This window comes from Heptranchias perlo, chromosome 22, assembly GCF_035084215.1.
Source record: "Heptranchias perlo isolate sHepPer1 chromosome 22, sHepPer1.hap1, whole genome shotgun sequence".
Classification (NCBI taxonomy): Eukaryota; Metazoa; Chordata; class Chondrichthyes; order Hexanchiformes; family Hexanchidae; genus Heptranchias; species Heptranchias perlo.
In genome coordinates, this window is record NC_090346.1 from 43,800,619 (window position 1) to 43,817,904 (window position 17,286).

Below are 17,286 nucleotides of genomic sequence, written 5' to 3' on the forward strand. Positions count from 1 at the left end.
TTATGGTCAAAACATCTCTGAAAAAAGTAGTAAATCTAAAAATATGTGCAAGAAACCAAAACAGTTATTCAATGCAAGAGGAGATTTCTGTTTTATTTTACTTACTTTGATTTGTAAAGTAATAGGGAATAAAGTTGTCCATATTCCTTTGAAGTCATAGGGCCCGATATTAGCACCCGCTATCGAGTGCGTTCCTGGCGGGGGGGCTCCGAAAATCGGGGAATCCCGGAGTGGGTCGGGAGCCCGGCTCCAACCCGCCCACTTCCGGGTTTCCCACAGACGCGCTGGCGTGCGCGCGCAGCCCCCGCATGTGGGACTCCCGCAGGCAATTAAAGCCGGCGGGGTGCCACTTGACAGTATTGTGGTATTTCAGGTCGTTAACAGATCTGATTAAGGGAATATTTCAGGAGGGGTGGGATTTTACAAACAACTGGGACTGGGGGAAACACTCCCAGTTGAAATGGACGTGTTGCAGCCACCAGCCTGTGGCAGCTGCAAAGGTCTATTTGACAGATGGGCGGGGGAGACCCTCACTCATTGCAGGAGGCCACTCTGTCACTTTGGACAAAGTTTGGCCTCCACCACCCTCCTCCTAACAAGAAAATTCACCAACTTGCACACTTACCCCAGGGTCCAGAGACATGTACCTACCTTGCGGACCCCCTCAGATGCACATCTTCCGGATGGGGGCCGCCGTAGCTGCAGTCATGACCTCCTCGGAGGTCGAACAGCATCACCAGCCTTGCCGGCCACGCCGTCCACCTCTGACACGTGGAGCTCCACAACACAGTGCTGTGACACATCCACCTGCACGGCAGGAGGGAGGGCAACCGCAGAGAGAGATGCTTCGCAGAGGGCACTACCCTCGCCACAGGGTCCACAGACCGAGGCTCAGTTTCCTGGACCTCTCTGAGCAGCAGTGCACATGGAGGCTCAGAGTCACTCGACATGTAGTCGTGGACATCTGCAGCCTCCTTCATGCCGAGCTGCTCCCAGCTGGCCCGAGCGCCATCTTACCTGTCGCTGTCAAAGTCACCACTGCCCTCAACAACTTCTCCTCCGCATCCTTCCAGGGTGCCACCGGGGACATCGCCGACGTCTCTCAGTCGTCTTCACAAAAGAGCCCTTCAAATACACCTACACCCACTCTGCAGTGACACAATGGGTGGCATCAGTTGTGGGTCTTCATTGTGATCCTCAGAAAAGGGCATTATTGCACAAACCAGACAAGATTCGCAAAGATGTGGCAGTAGTGGTGCCAATATAATATGTGATGTGAGTTGCTCAGAAATTCAATAGAAGTAAAAACCATGACAAACCCTCAAACACCCTTGTGCATCCCCTTCATGCTCACGACACGTTTGCCTTACGCTGCCTACTGCACATATGTGATGCATGCCCTGTGGCTGCAGCACTGGTAGTGGCAGGTTGAGTGAGGCTGACCGTGAAAGAGATGCATGAGAGGGTGGGTATGAGATAGAGCCATGAGATTGTATGAGGATTGGGTTGAGTGGTAGTGGCGGGATGAGTACTGGCGAGGTGAGTAAGTGCAGGTAAGATGAGGATGAGGTTTGAGTGGGTGTGAGGGGTGATGTGACAGAGTAGTGTTGGCAGTGCAGAAGGAGCTGTGGGGTGGGGGCGGTGATGTGGCAGACAGAGTGTAGGGGAATGAGTAAGTGTACTCACTTTGGCTGACCTACTTAGGTCATTGCAGCGCCTCCTGCACTGTATGCAGGTGGGCGATATGTTGGTGGTGCAGGTGACCTCCTCTGCCACCTCGAGCCAGGCCTTCTTGGTGGCAGAGGCAGGCCGCCTCCTCCCGCCCGCCGGGGGGATGATCTCTGTCCTCCCCCTCCTCCTCACCCCATCCAATAAGAGCTGGAGTGAGGCATCATTAAACCTGGGAGCAGCCTTCCCCCTGGGCTGCTCCATGCTGTCATTTTTCCTATTTGTTGCAGCATCAGTCAGTGGAGGACTGCCCCTTTAAATAGAGCTCCTCCAGCTGACTGACCTTCCTGCGCATACGCAGTCAGCCCGACGCGCAGCTCAGCAGCAGGGAACCCGGAAGCACAGGTAAGTGGATCCAATTAGGCTGCGATCGCACGCAGGGCAGACTGATTTTACTGGGCGCGTGAATAGCCCCCCCTCCACGAATCCGCAGCCCTCCTAATATCGAGCCCATAGTATCAGGTTCAGGAGCAGATTTGGAGGTTATGCTAGAACTGTATAAAACACTAGTAGTGTACTGCGTACAGTTCTGGTCACCACATTACAGGAAAGATGTGATTGCACAAGAGAGGGTACTGAGGAGATTTACAAGGATGTTGCCAGGTCTGGAGAATTTTAGCTATGAAGAAAGATTGGATAGGCTGGGGTTGTTTTCTTTGGAACAGAGGAGGCTGAGGGGAGATTTAATTGTGGTGTATAAAATTATGAGGGGCCTAGATAGAATGGATAGGAAGGGCCTATTTCCCTTAGTAGAGAGGTTAAAAACCAGGGGGCATAGATTTAAAGTAATTGGTAGAAGGATTAGAGGGGAGTTGAGGAGAATTTTTTTCACCCAGAGGGTGGTGGGAGTCTGGAACTCACTGCCTGGAAGGGTGGTAGAGGCAGAAACCCTCATCACATTTTAAAAAGTACTCTGATATGCACTTGAAGTGCCGCAACCTACAAGGCTACGGACCAAGAGATGGAAAATGGAATTAGGCTGAATGATTGTTTTTTGGCCGGCACAACACGATGGGCCGAATGGCCTCCTTCTGTGCTGCAAATTTCTATGATTCTCTGATTTTATGCCTTGTTTGGGTTAATACCTGAGTAAAGTGCATCTGCCATTAGATCAGTTTGAATTGTAGTATTGCTGCTCCGGATCTTTTTACACTCTTCCTAGCCCACTGAACCTTCTATAGAGGGGAGGGGAGGGGCCCATATACATTTTTGAATCACGGCATTTTTACTCTCTGGTTCTACACCAGTTTGCTCACAAATTTTCCACTCTTGATTCCGCAGCAAAAATGAAATGTGATGGGTAATGTTATCCCAGACATGAGTAAGGCTTTGGTCCTGATGAACAGATCAGCAACTTCAAGTACCTTTAGAATAGAAATCCCTTCCAACAACACTGCAAAAAGAATATAAATTCAGAAAGCCATGACTGGTGACCTGAGCTACTTTTGGAAGATTTGAAAAGATGATGGTGTCAGCCAAATGACAGACATGTAGATAGAAATAGGCAGTTATCACATGTGGATGCATATCATGGACTATCAAGAAAGAAGATATATGAAAGATGCCTGAGATACTTCACTTGCAATGACAAAGTTACTACTGTCCATTCATGTAGTCGACTGTTATTTCCAATATAATAGTGACTGAATTTGTGAAACCAATGCTACCATCTTCCTCTGTCTGCTCACTTCTAAATCTGGCATTCTTTGATCAATATGTGAGATTCCGTAGATTTTGTGTAGGTTTTGTCACCCATGAACTCTTGTGAATAGCTGAGTTGCCGATCTCTTGTGTGCTTGTTTCTTAAACTTGCATTGCAGCACAAGCTATGATTTCTTATGCCAGATGCAGTATCCATGGATACCAGAATGAACATTTGGTGTGCACTGCATTAAATTCTGGTCGTGTAAATGTCACTCAGACATTAGCAGAATAAAATTTAATTGACAGACAAAATGTAATTGTCGGAACTTCTGACAGCTACTTTACTCGTTTAAAAGAAAAATACCCTGATGTGAGTCTTCAAGGCTTGTAAATTATAACCAACACTATTTATGCTTACAGAGGTTACTCTATTCAGTAACACATCATTGCAGTAGCAATTTATCTTATGAGAGCCAATTTCTTTAAAATGTACCTATTTCTCAATTTCTGTATGTCTTTGTAAATATTGCTGGGTCTTCAATTAAGTTCATTTTATAATCAAAAACATTCCAGACTTTTGTGTTCATAGGCAACAACAACAATTTGCATTTATATAATGTGAAAACCATCCCAAGGTACTTTACAGGTGGGCATATGGAAAATGGATGTAAAGCAGAGATTAGGAGGGGTAACTGAAAGCTTGGTCAAAGAGGTGGGTTTTAGGGAGCTTTTTAAAGGAGGAGAGAGGGGTGGAGGGGTTCGGGAGACAATTGGAGAGAGTAGGACCTAGATGGCTCAAGACTCTGCTGCCAATGGTGGGGCAAAGGGAGGGGAGGAATGCATAACAGGCCAGAGTCAAAGGAACGGAGAGTTGGGGGGATGTAGGACTGGAGCAGGTTGTGGAGGAAGGACGGAGTGTGGCCATGGCGAGATTTAAATTTGAGATACTGGGAGATGGGGAGCCGGTGTAGGTCAGCAAGGATAGGGCGACAGGCAAGCAAGACTTAATGCAGAAGAGGATATGTGCAGCAGAATTTTAGACATGTTCGAGGTTATGGTAGAATGAGAGGCCAGCAAGGAGAGTATTGGAGTAGTTTAGCCTGGAGGTGACAAAGACTTGTACAATGGCTTCATTGGTGCAGGAACTGAGGTAGGGACAGAGGTAAGCATTATTACAGAGGTGGGAGTAAGCATTTTTAGAGATGGAAAGGATATGGGGTCTGAAGCTCAGGTCAGGGTTGAGCAGGATGCCGAAGTTACAAATGGTCTGATCTGAGACAGTAGCCAAGAAGAAGGATGGAATCAGCGGTAAGGGAATGGAGTTTGTTGCGTGGTCAAAGACAAAGGCTTTGGTCTTCCCAACATTAAGCTGGAAGTAATTAAGACTGATATTGGACAAGCAGGGAAAAAGTCGTGGGATCATAGGATCCCTTTTGGGGCAAAATGCAACCTCAAAACGTTTTCTTCCTATTTCTACATTTAAATTATGTTTTGTTGACAAAGTAGTACTCCTATCGATAGGATTTCTGATGCAGATATGGAGAAGGATTTCCAAAATCTGCTCTGTTTAGAGGATGTTTCACACACCTTGCTGGGTACTTAAATTGGCAAAGCTGCAGGAAAAATAAGAGTAGCAATTATTGAATTAAAAGTGGCAGATTTTCTGCAGCTAGTTTCCCTGCAAACCGACAGTACACCGCCAACCAACTGAATAAGGGCAATCAGTCGTATTATTTCAGAAAGAGTGAAGTTGCATTGGAAATGGACAGCGCTCTATTGCAAAGGATGGGATATAAACTGATCTTTATAAGAAAGGGACAGAGAGCGTGAAATAGAGCAGCAGCTATATACGAGAAGCAAAAAGAATGAGAAAAGGAACACAGACCATGTAAATAATATAAACGTCAACCTAGGATCAATACTATTCCTGTGTACCAAAAGGGGTGAATGATTTTGTAAGCAATTAGATTATCAAAATAGAACCAAGTTTAATCTTTTAAAAAGTGATTATTTATTTGAGTTGAGTTTGAGGAGTAGTGGAGAGTTGGTTCATCGAGCTGTCATAATACAACACAGCTCTTGGTTTTGTCCTTTATGCTCCATTCTCAAATACGCAAGATTGTTAACTTTCTGGCAGCGGTACTGGTTGGAGGTAGGGCTCTGAGTATCAGTGTTTCAGTAAGAACTAATGTGCTCATTGTGTTTGTGTAAACTCTAAGTGTCAATTTGTTCAAATAATACTTGCTGACGTACCCAAAGAAGGTCCCAACATTCATGTGTATCTGGCTTCCAATTACATTGTTTGTTATTTGCAATGATGAAAAAAGTGAAATAAATATTAAAGCTCATACATACCTAGAATATACTACTTGTGAAATTGACAATATAGTGTGTGCACTGAATTTGTGCTCTTTCTGTTGTTGCCTTTAGGAATAGAAGGATATGCTGATAGGTTATATGAAATAGAGAGGAGGAGACTCGTATGGAGCCTAAACTCCAGAATGGACCTTTTGGCCGAATGGCCTGCTCCTGTGCTATACGTTCTATGTAATTCTTTGTAATGTTGATCATATCCACAAAATTATTCAGCTCTTTAGGTTGAAGCCAGAGTCATACCAGTTTGCTGTATGGATGGTATTGTGAAAATCAAAGGTTGACGTTTATTATATTTAACCATCGGGTTCATACCTGCCAAAATGTTGTTATCACAAACCTATGTGCCAACCATCAACTTTTTAAGTGGACAGACAGTATTTTAACCCACATGTCAGCTTGTTAGTCTTTCACGAGAAAAAATAGCTTTTTATTTTATGAGAGGCTTTGTATCAACCAATCAGACATGGTTGGAAGATAGGGCTGGAAGCTGTTAGAACATGTTAATCTGATCAATTAGTAAACAATTTTACAACACCAAGTTATAGTCCAGCAATTTTATTTTAAATTCACAAGCTTTCGGAGATTTTCTCCTTCCTCAGGTAAATGTTTCAAGGAGATCTTGAAACATTTACCTGAGGAAGGAGAAAATCTCCGAAAGCTTGTGAATTTAAAATAAAATTGCTGGACTATAACTTGGTGTTGTAAAATTGTTTACAATTGTCAACCCCAGTCCATCACCGGCATCTCCACATCATGATCAATTAGTGGCAAAGATGTAGGCTGTTGGAATTACTCATTACTTTCTCCCACTATTGTGGACAAATTGTGGCAGAAAATGTCTTAAGATGAGCTGATGGTTTCTGGGGGTTACAATTACAAGTATGTTTATTTAGCATTTGTGTGCAAAAAAAGTTATATATAACAAATAAACTGCTAAAATACACTGTTTATAAACTTTATAGCTTTGACTTTAACATGGAGCGGTGAAGTATAGCACCCTGCAATTTTACAGTCTGGCCACTGGATTCCAACAAATCACTCAAAATGCTTGCTGATTTTTTTTCATCCCATTAAGTGTAACTTCTAATGTCTAAAATAAGTACAATTACCTATTTTACAATAATATGATTAAATTCATCCACTGAATTGTCTTCTAAATCGCTGAATTGCTAATTTGAAGCCCAGGCCTCTCCCAGAAGCCTGGGCTTGGATTTTTATGATTTTGCCCAGAGCTGTGAATCTGAGAGTTGATTTTGGATTGTGCAGTGTGGCTAATTTCCCAGGATACATTAGTACTGTTCAATTGGCTATACTGATGGAATATTTTATGTTCCCTTCTAGAACTTTCGTATTCTATAAACTTCAGAAAATGCATTAAAATGATGGAGGAGAGAGAGTCTTCATGTAAATGTTAGTTCAATTTTCAAAAACACCAGTTGAATTTTGAAGCCAGTTGATTATCCACCTTTGTTTTGCTTGACAGTTGGGAAAGATAATTGCTAATTCCTTACACCTGTGACAGAGATATTACACATTTGCTTTAAGACTTTTCATAAAAGATGGGTACGTACACGTCTTTGATTTCCACATTCATCACACAAAGAATAATCAACACATGCAATGTAGTTCTAGGCATCACAGTAGAGGCAAAAAACCTTGAAATTATTTGAGAAAGTTGAATGCTGTGATGGGGAGGGCCTGTGAGATCTTTCTGAATGAAAGATCTAAGATGGGCTGAATGACAGTCCTCATCTTCTGTTTGTGTGATTAATATACTCATTCTACTTTTCTCTCTCACTCTCACTCACCCTTTAGCTAGTTCAAGATAGAATAGTAGCTCTTCTGAGAGGAAAGAGGTCTACATTTTCTGACAGAAGCCTTTTTTGCAGGTTTCATTGGAAGAATATATTGGGCATCTCCTGGAAAACATGACTGTCATCCATGATTGATGGGTTTCAAAGGTAGTTGAGAGAGTATAATCTCGTATCTTAAAAGTTTAGGTGCATATTTCACTTGCCGATCTATGGACATATTATATAGATGATACTTAAACAAGAGGTTGACCACCTGCTAGCTTTAGGAACTCAAGTTCTTGTTGCATGAAGATATGGCAAATTTTTCCTGATGTTTTCTCAACCTTAACAAAAAAAATTAAAAATATGTTTCATCAAGATACTTTTTGTTCAGATACATTGTTATTTTGTTAAATAGTTCTTTTGGAGGGGGTGCTTTCTTTGTGCCAGAAGACAAGTACGTCCAAAGGCATAAGAAGAATTTGAGGTTTTTTAGAGGTTTGAGGCAATAATACCTTGCCCCTTCTGGTTGGTTTCTACTCTTTGGGTTTTCAGAACATATCCTAGGCTACCCACACGATATAGAACTGGAAGTAGAGTCCAAACTTAAAAGCGCTAAATGCGGACTGGAACCTATTTCAAGGCAAGAGCATTCTGCCCTGTGCAAATGTAGAAAGGACTGGATGGGCTCCATGGGTGGATAATAAGGTTTGAATCTGAAGGAACCTTGTATTTTTTTTGTGTTGACTTCTTGTGGATCCTTCCCAGTCCTGATCATTAACAGCTAGTCATTGAGTTAGAGTTAAGCTAAGAGAAAGCTACTCTAGATCATATTAGGTTATTATGGTTTATGTCAACGAACGAAGGATACCAATATCCCAGAGGTTTCTGGAAAATGAGTAGGCTTATCAGCTTAGACAGAGTGTCAGGTTAATAATCTTGACACTACCTAGCATGACATACATCATGGTTTTTAGGATTCAGTTGTATACGAATTGAATCCTGTAGATATGTGACAGATTAAGGAATTGGCTATTTGTCTCAGACACCAAAAGGTCCCCATTCTCATAGTGTTGGGTACTTTCTTTGTCCTCGGAGGTGAGTAGTGATGTATACTTTTTCATATGTTTTAAAGGTGCTCAGAGTCCTGAAGAAGATTGAATTTGGGAATGTTCAAATATTGTTACCAGCCCTCAGTTGAACCAAGAGAACAGGGTTCAGCAACTTCAGATAGATAGTAATTCATTGTCTTTACGAGCTGGTCTGAGATCCTTGCTCATATTCTGGCTAAAAAGCTGCCAAGACACTGCGAAGCTGTTTAGCTGTTGAAAGGAATAGGTTGAGATCTTCTGAATGCTTAAAATACATAGCTCCTTTTAGTTCACATAAGCACTCGATTATGTCTTTTTGCTGTGAGAAATGGAATCACTTTGCCAAATAATGTAACGAATTTTAGACTCACTTTCTTAGAGCCCAAATTAAATTGCAGGTTTTTTTTACACAAATTAAGAAAGAATGACTTCTTTATCCAGACAATTATACTTAAACCATAGGGGGCCATCAGAGGTGAGATTCAACATCGTTCTGTAAGTTATCACATTCATTTTCTTTCTCCAATTTAGTTGTGCTCTCCTGGCTTCCAGTTTATAGGTTAGTGCTTTGTTGAAGCCATAAATTCGTCTTCTCTGTGCCCCAGATTTGTTTCCTGTCAATTTTTCAACATACTTTCCACTTATTCTTTATATGTTGCTCATTGTTGTCCTTAATTCAGTGATTTACATGGTTCGAGCATGCCAGCATGTTGGTCATCCTTTTGAATTGTGTTACATTGGGAATGTTTCAGCCATGTGAAGATGTGAAATGTAGGTCTGAAAGGTGTACCATACTTCAGGTAAGATGTCCCGTTTTTGGTTTTTGTAAAATAGAATGCACAAAATGTCTTAACAGTCCATCCTGAGACAAGTTACTATATGGTGCTTGTTACCATTTTCAAATGCAAAAGACAGAATAAAGCACTTTGGTTTAATGAGTCAAAGTTTATAAATGTAAAGTGACTACAATTCTACATTTTGCAATATTTTTTTAGAATAATTTAATATCTAATGCATAAGGATAATGATTACTTTTTAATTATGTGAAATTACAAGGTGAGAAAACAATATTGCATGATTTTAAAATGTTTTAAAGCTCTTGACTTTTTTTTAACCATCAGGCATTTGATGACTTTATTTTTGCATTCTTTGCTGTGGAAATGGTCACAAAGATGGTGGCTCTTGGGATATATGGGCAGAAGTGTTACCTGGGAGATACATGGAATCGTCTGGATTTCTTCATTGTAATGGCAGGGTTAGTAGTCATTTTATGAAAAATCAATACACTGCATGCCCATAGAAACTTAACGGAAGGAAGGCCTCGGACAGACCTGCAAGCAGGGGGCCTTTAAAAGCTCCACATGTTTTAAATGTAAGTGGATAAAGCCTTTTAAAATCCCTTTCATTATTTTATTTTCAGCAGGCATTTAGACTTTCATGAGCACTTGTGCCGCTTGTCATTTTTTTGATCCAAGCTCTATTTATTGGAACCAGAGGGTTTGCCAATATGGATCCTCTGAGCTGACATGTTGAGAGGAAAAGAAGGAGCTGCAGAGGGTTGCCAGGCAGGTCAGGCTGCCCAAGAGTTGCAGAATGCCTTCCTGCCGGAACCCTCACCATAACATCTACAAAGAGAGGTAGCGTACATCATTTCAGCAGACTCTTTTTGGTGCAGGCTCCCCGTCCCAACAACAGCTGTGCCAGCAGACACCAGTGGCACCACAATGAGATGTCAATACCTGACCAACCTCTGGTGGAAGGTTCTTCAGAAGCATCCCAATCATTGTGTGCCTAGCTTTATAAGATACCGCATGAAAGAAGGCTTGCCAGAATGATCAGGAGCCAACATTGCCTGTTTGGCAGCACCTGCCAACTATATCTGTGGCCTCTGGCAAACTTATCTGGGTATGATCATGATAAACTATCTTCTCAGAATCTGGATCAACAAGAGAAGCAAATGCCGAGCTGTGCCATCTGCTGCAAGGGCATCTCCAGCGATCATGCAGCATAGATCTTGGTCACATGTGCAGTGACAGTAATAGTCAGCTGTGGCCTGAAACTTGTCAGCACTTTCTTGCATGTGCAGTGCTGACCTATGGGACGGTACTGAGGAGTGGCACTGAGGAAAACCCTCTTTGCAAGCATCTCCTGCAGTATCACCTCGATTTCAATAACCATCAAAATGGGCTGCACCGTCACTTGTCTCATGCCTGCACCAAGGGGTCCCTTTCCCTTCATCCTGGCCTTCCACTGAATCTCCTGCCCCATCAGCCTTTGCAAAAATTTTCCTCTCCCACCAGTCGTGTCATCCCTAGACCCATCTAAGTTTGCACCTGGAGTTGTGAATAATTATGCAAATAAGGTTAGACCAGAAAATTGAGTGCTACTGGTATTTGAGATTCAACACAGGTGGGTATTAAAGCAATGCAAACCAAATTGGAACTGATTTATTATCTAAAGATGAAAATTGGCCCCATCTTTTCTTTCATGCTATTTTGTATAAATCTATAAGGTCACCTCTTGTAGAGTTCAGCATTCTATTTGCTTTGACAGGTTGAGAGCTGAAAAGGTTAAAATCACCAAATCGCTTTCAACTTCTCCCTTTAGTTATTTCAATGCAACATAAGTAGTTATGTTGCCCAAATATTTTCTTCCTCTGTGAATATTTTGCATGTCAATCCTGTGAATGCCACCAGCTTGAATTGAGCTTCTGAATCCAATGCATTAATGTAATTTATAAAAAGTAGGTTTCCCAACACCAATCCCATAGGCATTCCACTCACCACTTACCCACCATTCCAAAATAATTCCTATACAAGCACTCTTTATCCAATTTCCTATCCATTCCCAGGTTTTACTTTGAATCCCACCTCTTGAATTTTAACCCCTTTGTGTAGAAATTGGGTCAAAAATTGAGGTAATCCACTTGGAATATCATTTCTTCAAAAAAGGCAAGGAGGTTGGCAAGACAGGATCTTCCCTTTGTGATGGTGCAGATTCTCTCATAATTCCCTGCCAAACCAACGTGATATAATTTAAAATGAGTCATTCCTCTTGCAATGGTCTCACCTCACTTACCGTAAAGGGACCTCACACCCATGTAAACCAGAAGCTTCAGCCCTGCAGTTATGTTTTCCCCCTGCAAAGACCTTGTAGTCTTTACAACTCACACAATTCTGGATCACTGTTTCCCATAGAACTTTGTTGCTCTCCATATCCATACCGAGTATCAGTTTTTCAACTTGTCCGCTTATCAGCATTTTCACCAGAAAATTCAACTTTTCTCATTGTGATTGGTTCATATTGACAACTTCCAATCAGATCACTAGAAGGTATAACTGGAAGCTGCCAGAACCAATCAGGTCAATTAGAAGGAGGACCAAAGGCTGATTTAAAAAAAAAATTCTCCCACTGCTAGTTGCAGATAAACTTGAAGCAGAAAAGTTTTAAGATAGGCTGATAGTTTTTGAGAATTGCAGTCGCAGGCCGCTTTTGTTTAATGTTTATCCTTAAAGAAGTTATATAGAATGAGCTGCTTAAATTAAGCTTTAAAAGACTTAATTTTCCTCAGACCAATTTTCCTAGGCTATGCCTGGCTGCTATATTATATGGAGATTTATTTTCTGTAAGACTTGTTACAGCCAATTTATTGAGATTAGGAGAATGTTCTATGGCACAAATGCAGTAACCTGTTTTATTAAGCATTCCTGTCACTGCACTGGTGGAATTGTCAGAGTTTGGAAATAGTGTTACTGTGGGGTAACTGAGGAAAGATCCCACGCCACTTATACTAGAGCAATCAACATCCATGCTTGCAAATGAGGATTTATGTTAATAATCAGTAAGAATATAAAGGTCACCCCCAGACTGGAGGGAGTTAGGTAGATGCCTCTTAGAGCACAATGTTCAGCTCCTATTCCTGGAAACCACACTTTGTGCACTTCACCTTTTTTTTAATGGCATAATGACTTTTAATTCTAATAGAAAGTTCAAAATGGAACATAGGCTATAAATTACTGTTGGCAATAATAGCAGACAAACGATTAACATTTTTGTTTGACATTCCTCTGTCTGCCATTTTAGTAGGAGGACACTAACCATTTTATTTTGAGTTATTGAACTATTTTTATTTTCATACTTAAAATATCTGTAACCTTCTAGGAGAATTTTTTTTGGTTTGAAAGGCAAAGTTATAGTGGGCTCCAAAATGCCAGAAAATACAAAAAATATAAAAATAGAAAATAAATCTCTCATCTTCACTATTCACATCCCCTTTGGTAATTTCTAGATTTAGCATTGCTGCAAACCCTGCTTTTGTGTACTTTAGGATTTTCCCCCTACAATAAAAGTACCTGCAGCTTAAGTTATCACCTGCCCATGCTGCAGTCCCTTTCATTGTAAGCCCTCATCTTTGCATGTCACCAAGCCTATATACTTTTTGTACTGCCAACCTTTTGGGGGCTGTGTCAGCTTTTTTTGAAGCTTAAACTAGGTTTCTATGCTCATATGTCTCTGGAAGACAGTACTATCAACACGCCACGCTCAAGTTGGGCTCACATTCCAAATTAACTAACTGGATTTATCGACAGAAATTAAACAAATAGGACGTATACAGAACGATACAACATTTTACACAAGGATAGCAGTAACAGGCTTGGATCTTGTAAATCTGCACTCTGCTGCAGATAACAGTGAATGTAGTGAAAGTCTCTTTATCAACAGTCTGTAACATGCTCCAGCACTCACTTTTCAGTTCTGTTTTGCTCAGGATTCCCAGGCTTATGTGGTTCAATTTTTCTCTCTCTCCTTTGTTTCAACTGTCACAGACTAAAATGTCCCTTTTGCCTTTGAAATACCTGTATCTCCTGACCACTGTAGAACCTGCCTGATTTTTGTTCCATTGAAAGGTGAATTTGACATCAGTTTAGAAGAAAATCAGTTTACTCTTGCTTGTTTACATCAATTGATGTAATTACAAAAAAGCATTTGAAATATTGCTATGCCATGCTCATAATGAACAATAATTATTACTCTGTTAAGACAGAATAGATATACGCTAAAGCACAAATAAATATGCTTTGACTATTGTATGTGATTTAGGCAGGCAAGGTACTGTCGGTAAGCTCAGTCAGAAAATTACCCCTGATAAGTGGATAATCATCTGTCTTGAGCAGGTTAATGGGAAAGCATAGCTACAAAAGAACACCTTCAAAGAGAAACGTGATTATTTCCCCAGATTGGTTTTGAATAAGTTAACATACTACATGGTTTTAATGCTGAAATATATATACATATGTATTTTTGATTCTAGGATGCTGGAATATTCACTGGATGGACACAATGTGAGTCTCTCAGCAATCCGAACTGTCCGGGTTCTTAGGCCATTAAGAGCCATTAACAGAGTTCCTAGTAAGTTTATGATTTCCCCTTATTTTCAAAATTGATGTAAATTATTTCTGTCTGCATTCTGTTTCGATTTTAGCACTGCTTAGAGAAGTGATTCTCAATAGATTACAAAGTTTTATTCATTTATAGCTTGGAGAACACTATTAAGTTTTAAGATAGATTTTCTTCTCCTCATCGTATAAAGGGAACATTTTGGACCTGAAATCTTGCAGGCCTTTGATCCTGGTGTAAATGCACTCACTACTGACCTCCAGTTCTGACCCCACCAAAGTTTGTAGGGTCTTGGTTTCGGAAATTGGCTGAGCGAAAGGCGACAGAGAGTAGGGATAATGGGTAAGTATTCACATTGGCAGGATGTGACTAGTGGAGTCCCACAGGGATCTATCTTGGGGCCTCAATTAGTCACAATATTTATTAACGACTTAGATGAAGGCATAGAAAGTCTCATATCTAAGTTTGCCGACGACACAAAGATTGGTGGCATTGTAAGCAATGTAAATGGAAACATAAAATTACAACGGGATATTGATAGATTAGGTGAATGGGCAAAATTGTGGCAAATGGAATTCAATGCAGACAAATGTGAGGTCATCCACTTTGGATCAAAAAAGGATAGAACAGGATACTTTCTAAATGGTAAAAAGTTAAAAACAGTGGATGTCCAAAGGGACTTAGGGGTTCAGGTACATAGATCATAGAAGTGTCATGAACAGGTGCAGAAAATAATCAATAAGGCTAATGGAATGCTGGCCCTTATATCTAGAGGACTAGAGTACAAGGGGGCAGAAGTTATGCTGCAGCTGTACAAAACCCTGGTTAGACCACACCTGGGGTACTGTGAGCAGTTCTGGGCACTGCACCTTCGGAAGGATGTGTTGGCCTTGGAGGGAGTGCAGCGTAGGTTTACTAGAATGATACCTGGACTTCAAGGGTTAAGTTACGAGGAGAGATTACACAAATTGGGGTGGTATTCTCTAGAGCTTAGAAGGTTAAAGGGTGATCTGATCGAAGTTTATAAGATATTAAGGGGAACGGATAGGGTGGATAGAGAGAAACTATTTCCGCTGGTTGGGAATTCTAGGGAAGGGGGCACAGTCTAAAAATTAGAGCCAGACCTTTCAGGAGTGAGATTAGAAAACATTTCTACGCACAAAGGTAGAAATTTGGAACTCTCTTCCACAAACGGTAATTGATATTAGCTCAATTACTAAATTTAAATGTGCGATAGATAGCTTTTTGGCAACCAAAGGTATTAAGGGATATGGGCCAAAGGCGGGTATATGGAGCTAGATCACAGATCAGCCATGATCTTATCAAATGGCGGAGCAGGCACGAGGGGCTGAATGGTCTACTCCTGTTCCTATGTACCTATGTCAGGGGGAGGTCACCCTAGCAAGGCTCGACGAAAATTGTTGTGGAAGATCAAGATTTGCTGAATCTAGGTTCTGGCCTAATTTGTGAACCTTCTGCCAGACTCCTGCCAAAATTATGGTGGGGTGTGCTGGAAGGGTCGCAGATTTGTGGTCCTCTTACCTTTTTTATAAAAATTCTAGGACCCTTTAATTTTGTTTACTTAACCAAATAGCGCTGGTTTTAAAAATAAATCATGCACTAACACTGAATTATTTACACACAGAGTAACACAGGTAAGTTTCACAGATTTTAGTGTATTTCATCACCATTTACAGTGGTCAGTCAGTCAGTTGTAACTAGCATTGCAGGCTACTGTTGGACTGGAATAGGATCCTAGTTGTACCCACATTGTTGCTGACACTTCTAAGGATAAATAGAACAAACTCTGCATAATTTTTTTATAGTTCTTACCGGTTTTTCTCCTTCAATGTGGTCCCTCCATGCTATGCGTCAATCCCAGTTGAGAAGTTGAATAGGCAGTCTGCGGCAAGAATTCTGTCTGTGCCACTCTGTTTCTTGGTCGTCCAAATTGTAAGGTGATTTAAAACTTCTTCCTGCATGCGAAGAATGCTATAGAAGTGCAAGTTATTGTTACAATAACTACTCTGATATCAAAACAGCTTTCTTAGGACATCAAAAGCAATTTCAATATTTGAACTGCAAGAGCTACCAAGTTAATACTTCATTAAAAAAAATCACTGTTAAAATTAAATGCCTTTATGACTCAAGTTGAAAAAGCAATGGGCAAGTGTGTAATGCTAGTTATATTTAAATGGTGATGGATTTGAGAAGGTACAGGCTCCATTGCTGGGCTTCTCATCCTCATTGTGAGGAGGTTCTGATGTCTACCCTTCAGCTTCTCATAACAGTCACCGTGTGGGGAAAATCTCTGCCCTATTATAGCATTGTGTTGGACATTAAAGGTCTTGTGCAGTGCACCCATCCAGGTGCTATCACTGCATTGTGCAAAATATTGGAGCGCTGATTCAAAGCAACACTGCATAAATTTTCATTACTGTGTCCTAAGAAATAGATTGCAGTTGGAGTTATTTTGGGAAGCAATTCAGAATGAAATGAAAATGGATACAGAATCATAATGTTTCTACTGCTATCTGTTTTGCGAGTTTCTTCTAAATGCAGTTACTATAGATAGAGAAAATTGTGCATGCATTCCTTTGTTCCTGGATGCGCTGGAAATTATGTTATCCCGTTAAATATTCTGATAACTAAAATGGCTTCTGCAGTTACATTCGGCCCAACTGGTCTATGCCGGCGTTTATGCTCCACCTGAGCCTACTCCCTCCCTACTTTATCGAACCCTATAAGCATACCCTTCTATTCTTTTCGCCCTCATGTGTTTATCTAGTTTCCCCTTAAATGTATCTATGTTATTTGCCTCAATTACTCCTTGTGGTAGGGCGTTCCACATTCTTACCACTCTTTGGGTAAGAAGTTTCTCCTGAATTTCCTACTGAATTTATTAGCGACTATGTTATATTTATAACCTCTTGTTTTGGACTCCTCCACAAGTGGAAACATTTTCTCTACGTGTAGCATATCAAACCCTTTCATTACCTTAAGGACTCCTGTCGGGTCACCCCTCAGCTTTCTCTTTTCTAGAGAAAAGAGCCCCAGCCTGTTCAGCCTTTCCTGATAAATATATCCTCTCAGTTCTGGTATCATCCTTATGTATCTTTTTTGCACCCTCTCCAATGCCTCTATATCCTTTCTATAGTATGGAGACCAGAACTGTGCACAGTACTCCAAGTGTGGTCTAACCAAGGTTCTACACAAGTTTAACATAACTTCTCTACTTTTCAATTCTATCCCTCTAG

The 17,286-nt window shown here is 41.0% G+C and overlaps 1 protein-coding gene across 1 annotated transcript in view; it reads left to right on the top strand.

The window, feature by feature from the left end:
* Positions 1–9,339: 9,339 nt before the first annotated feature.
* Positions 9,340–17,286, top strand: part of cacna1ha (calcium channel, voltage-dependent, T type, alpha 1H subunit a) — a 231,528-nt gene continuing 223,581 nt past the window's right edge. Inside the window, exons 1-3 of the mRNA XM_068003426.1 lie at positions 9,340–9,432; positions 9,754–9,887; positions 13,944–14,041. Of these exons, the coding sequence (XP_067859527.1) occupies positions 9,340–9,432; positions 9,754–9,887; positions 13,944–14,041 (325 nt within the window). The remainder of the gene's footprint in view (positions 9,433–9,753; positions 9,888–13,943; positions 14,042–17,286) is intronic.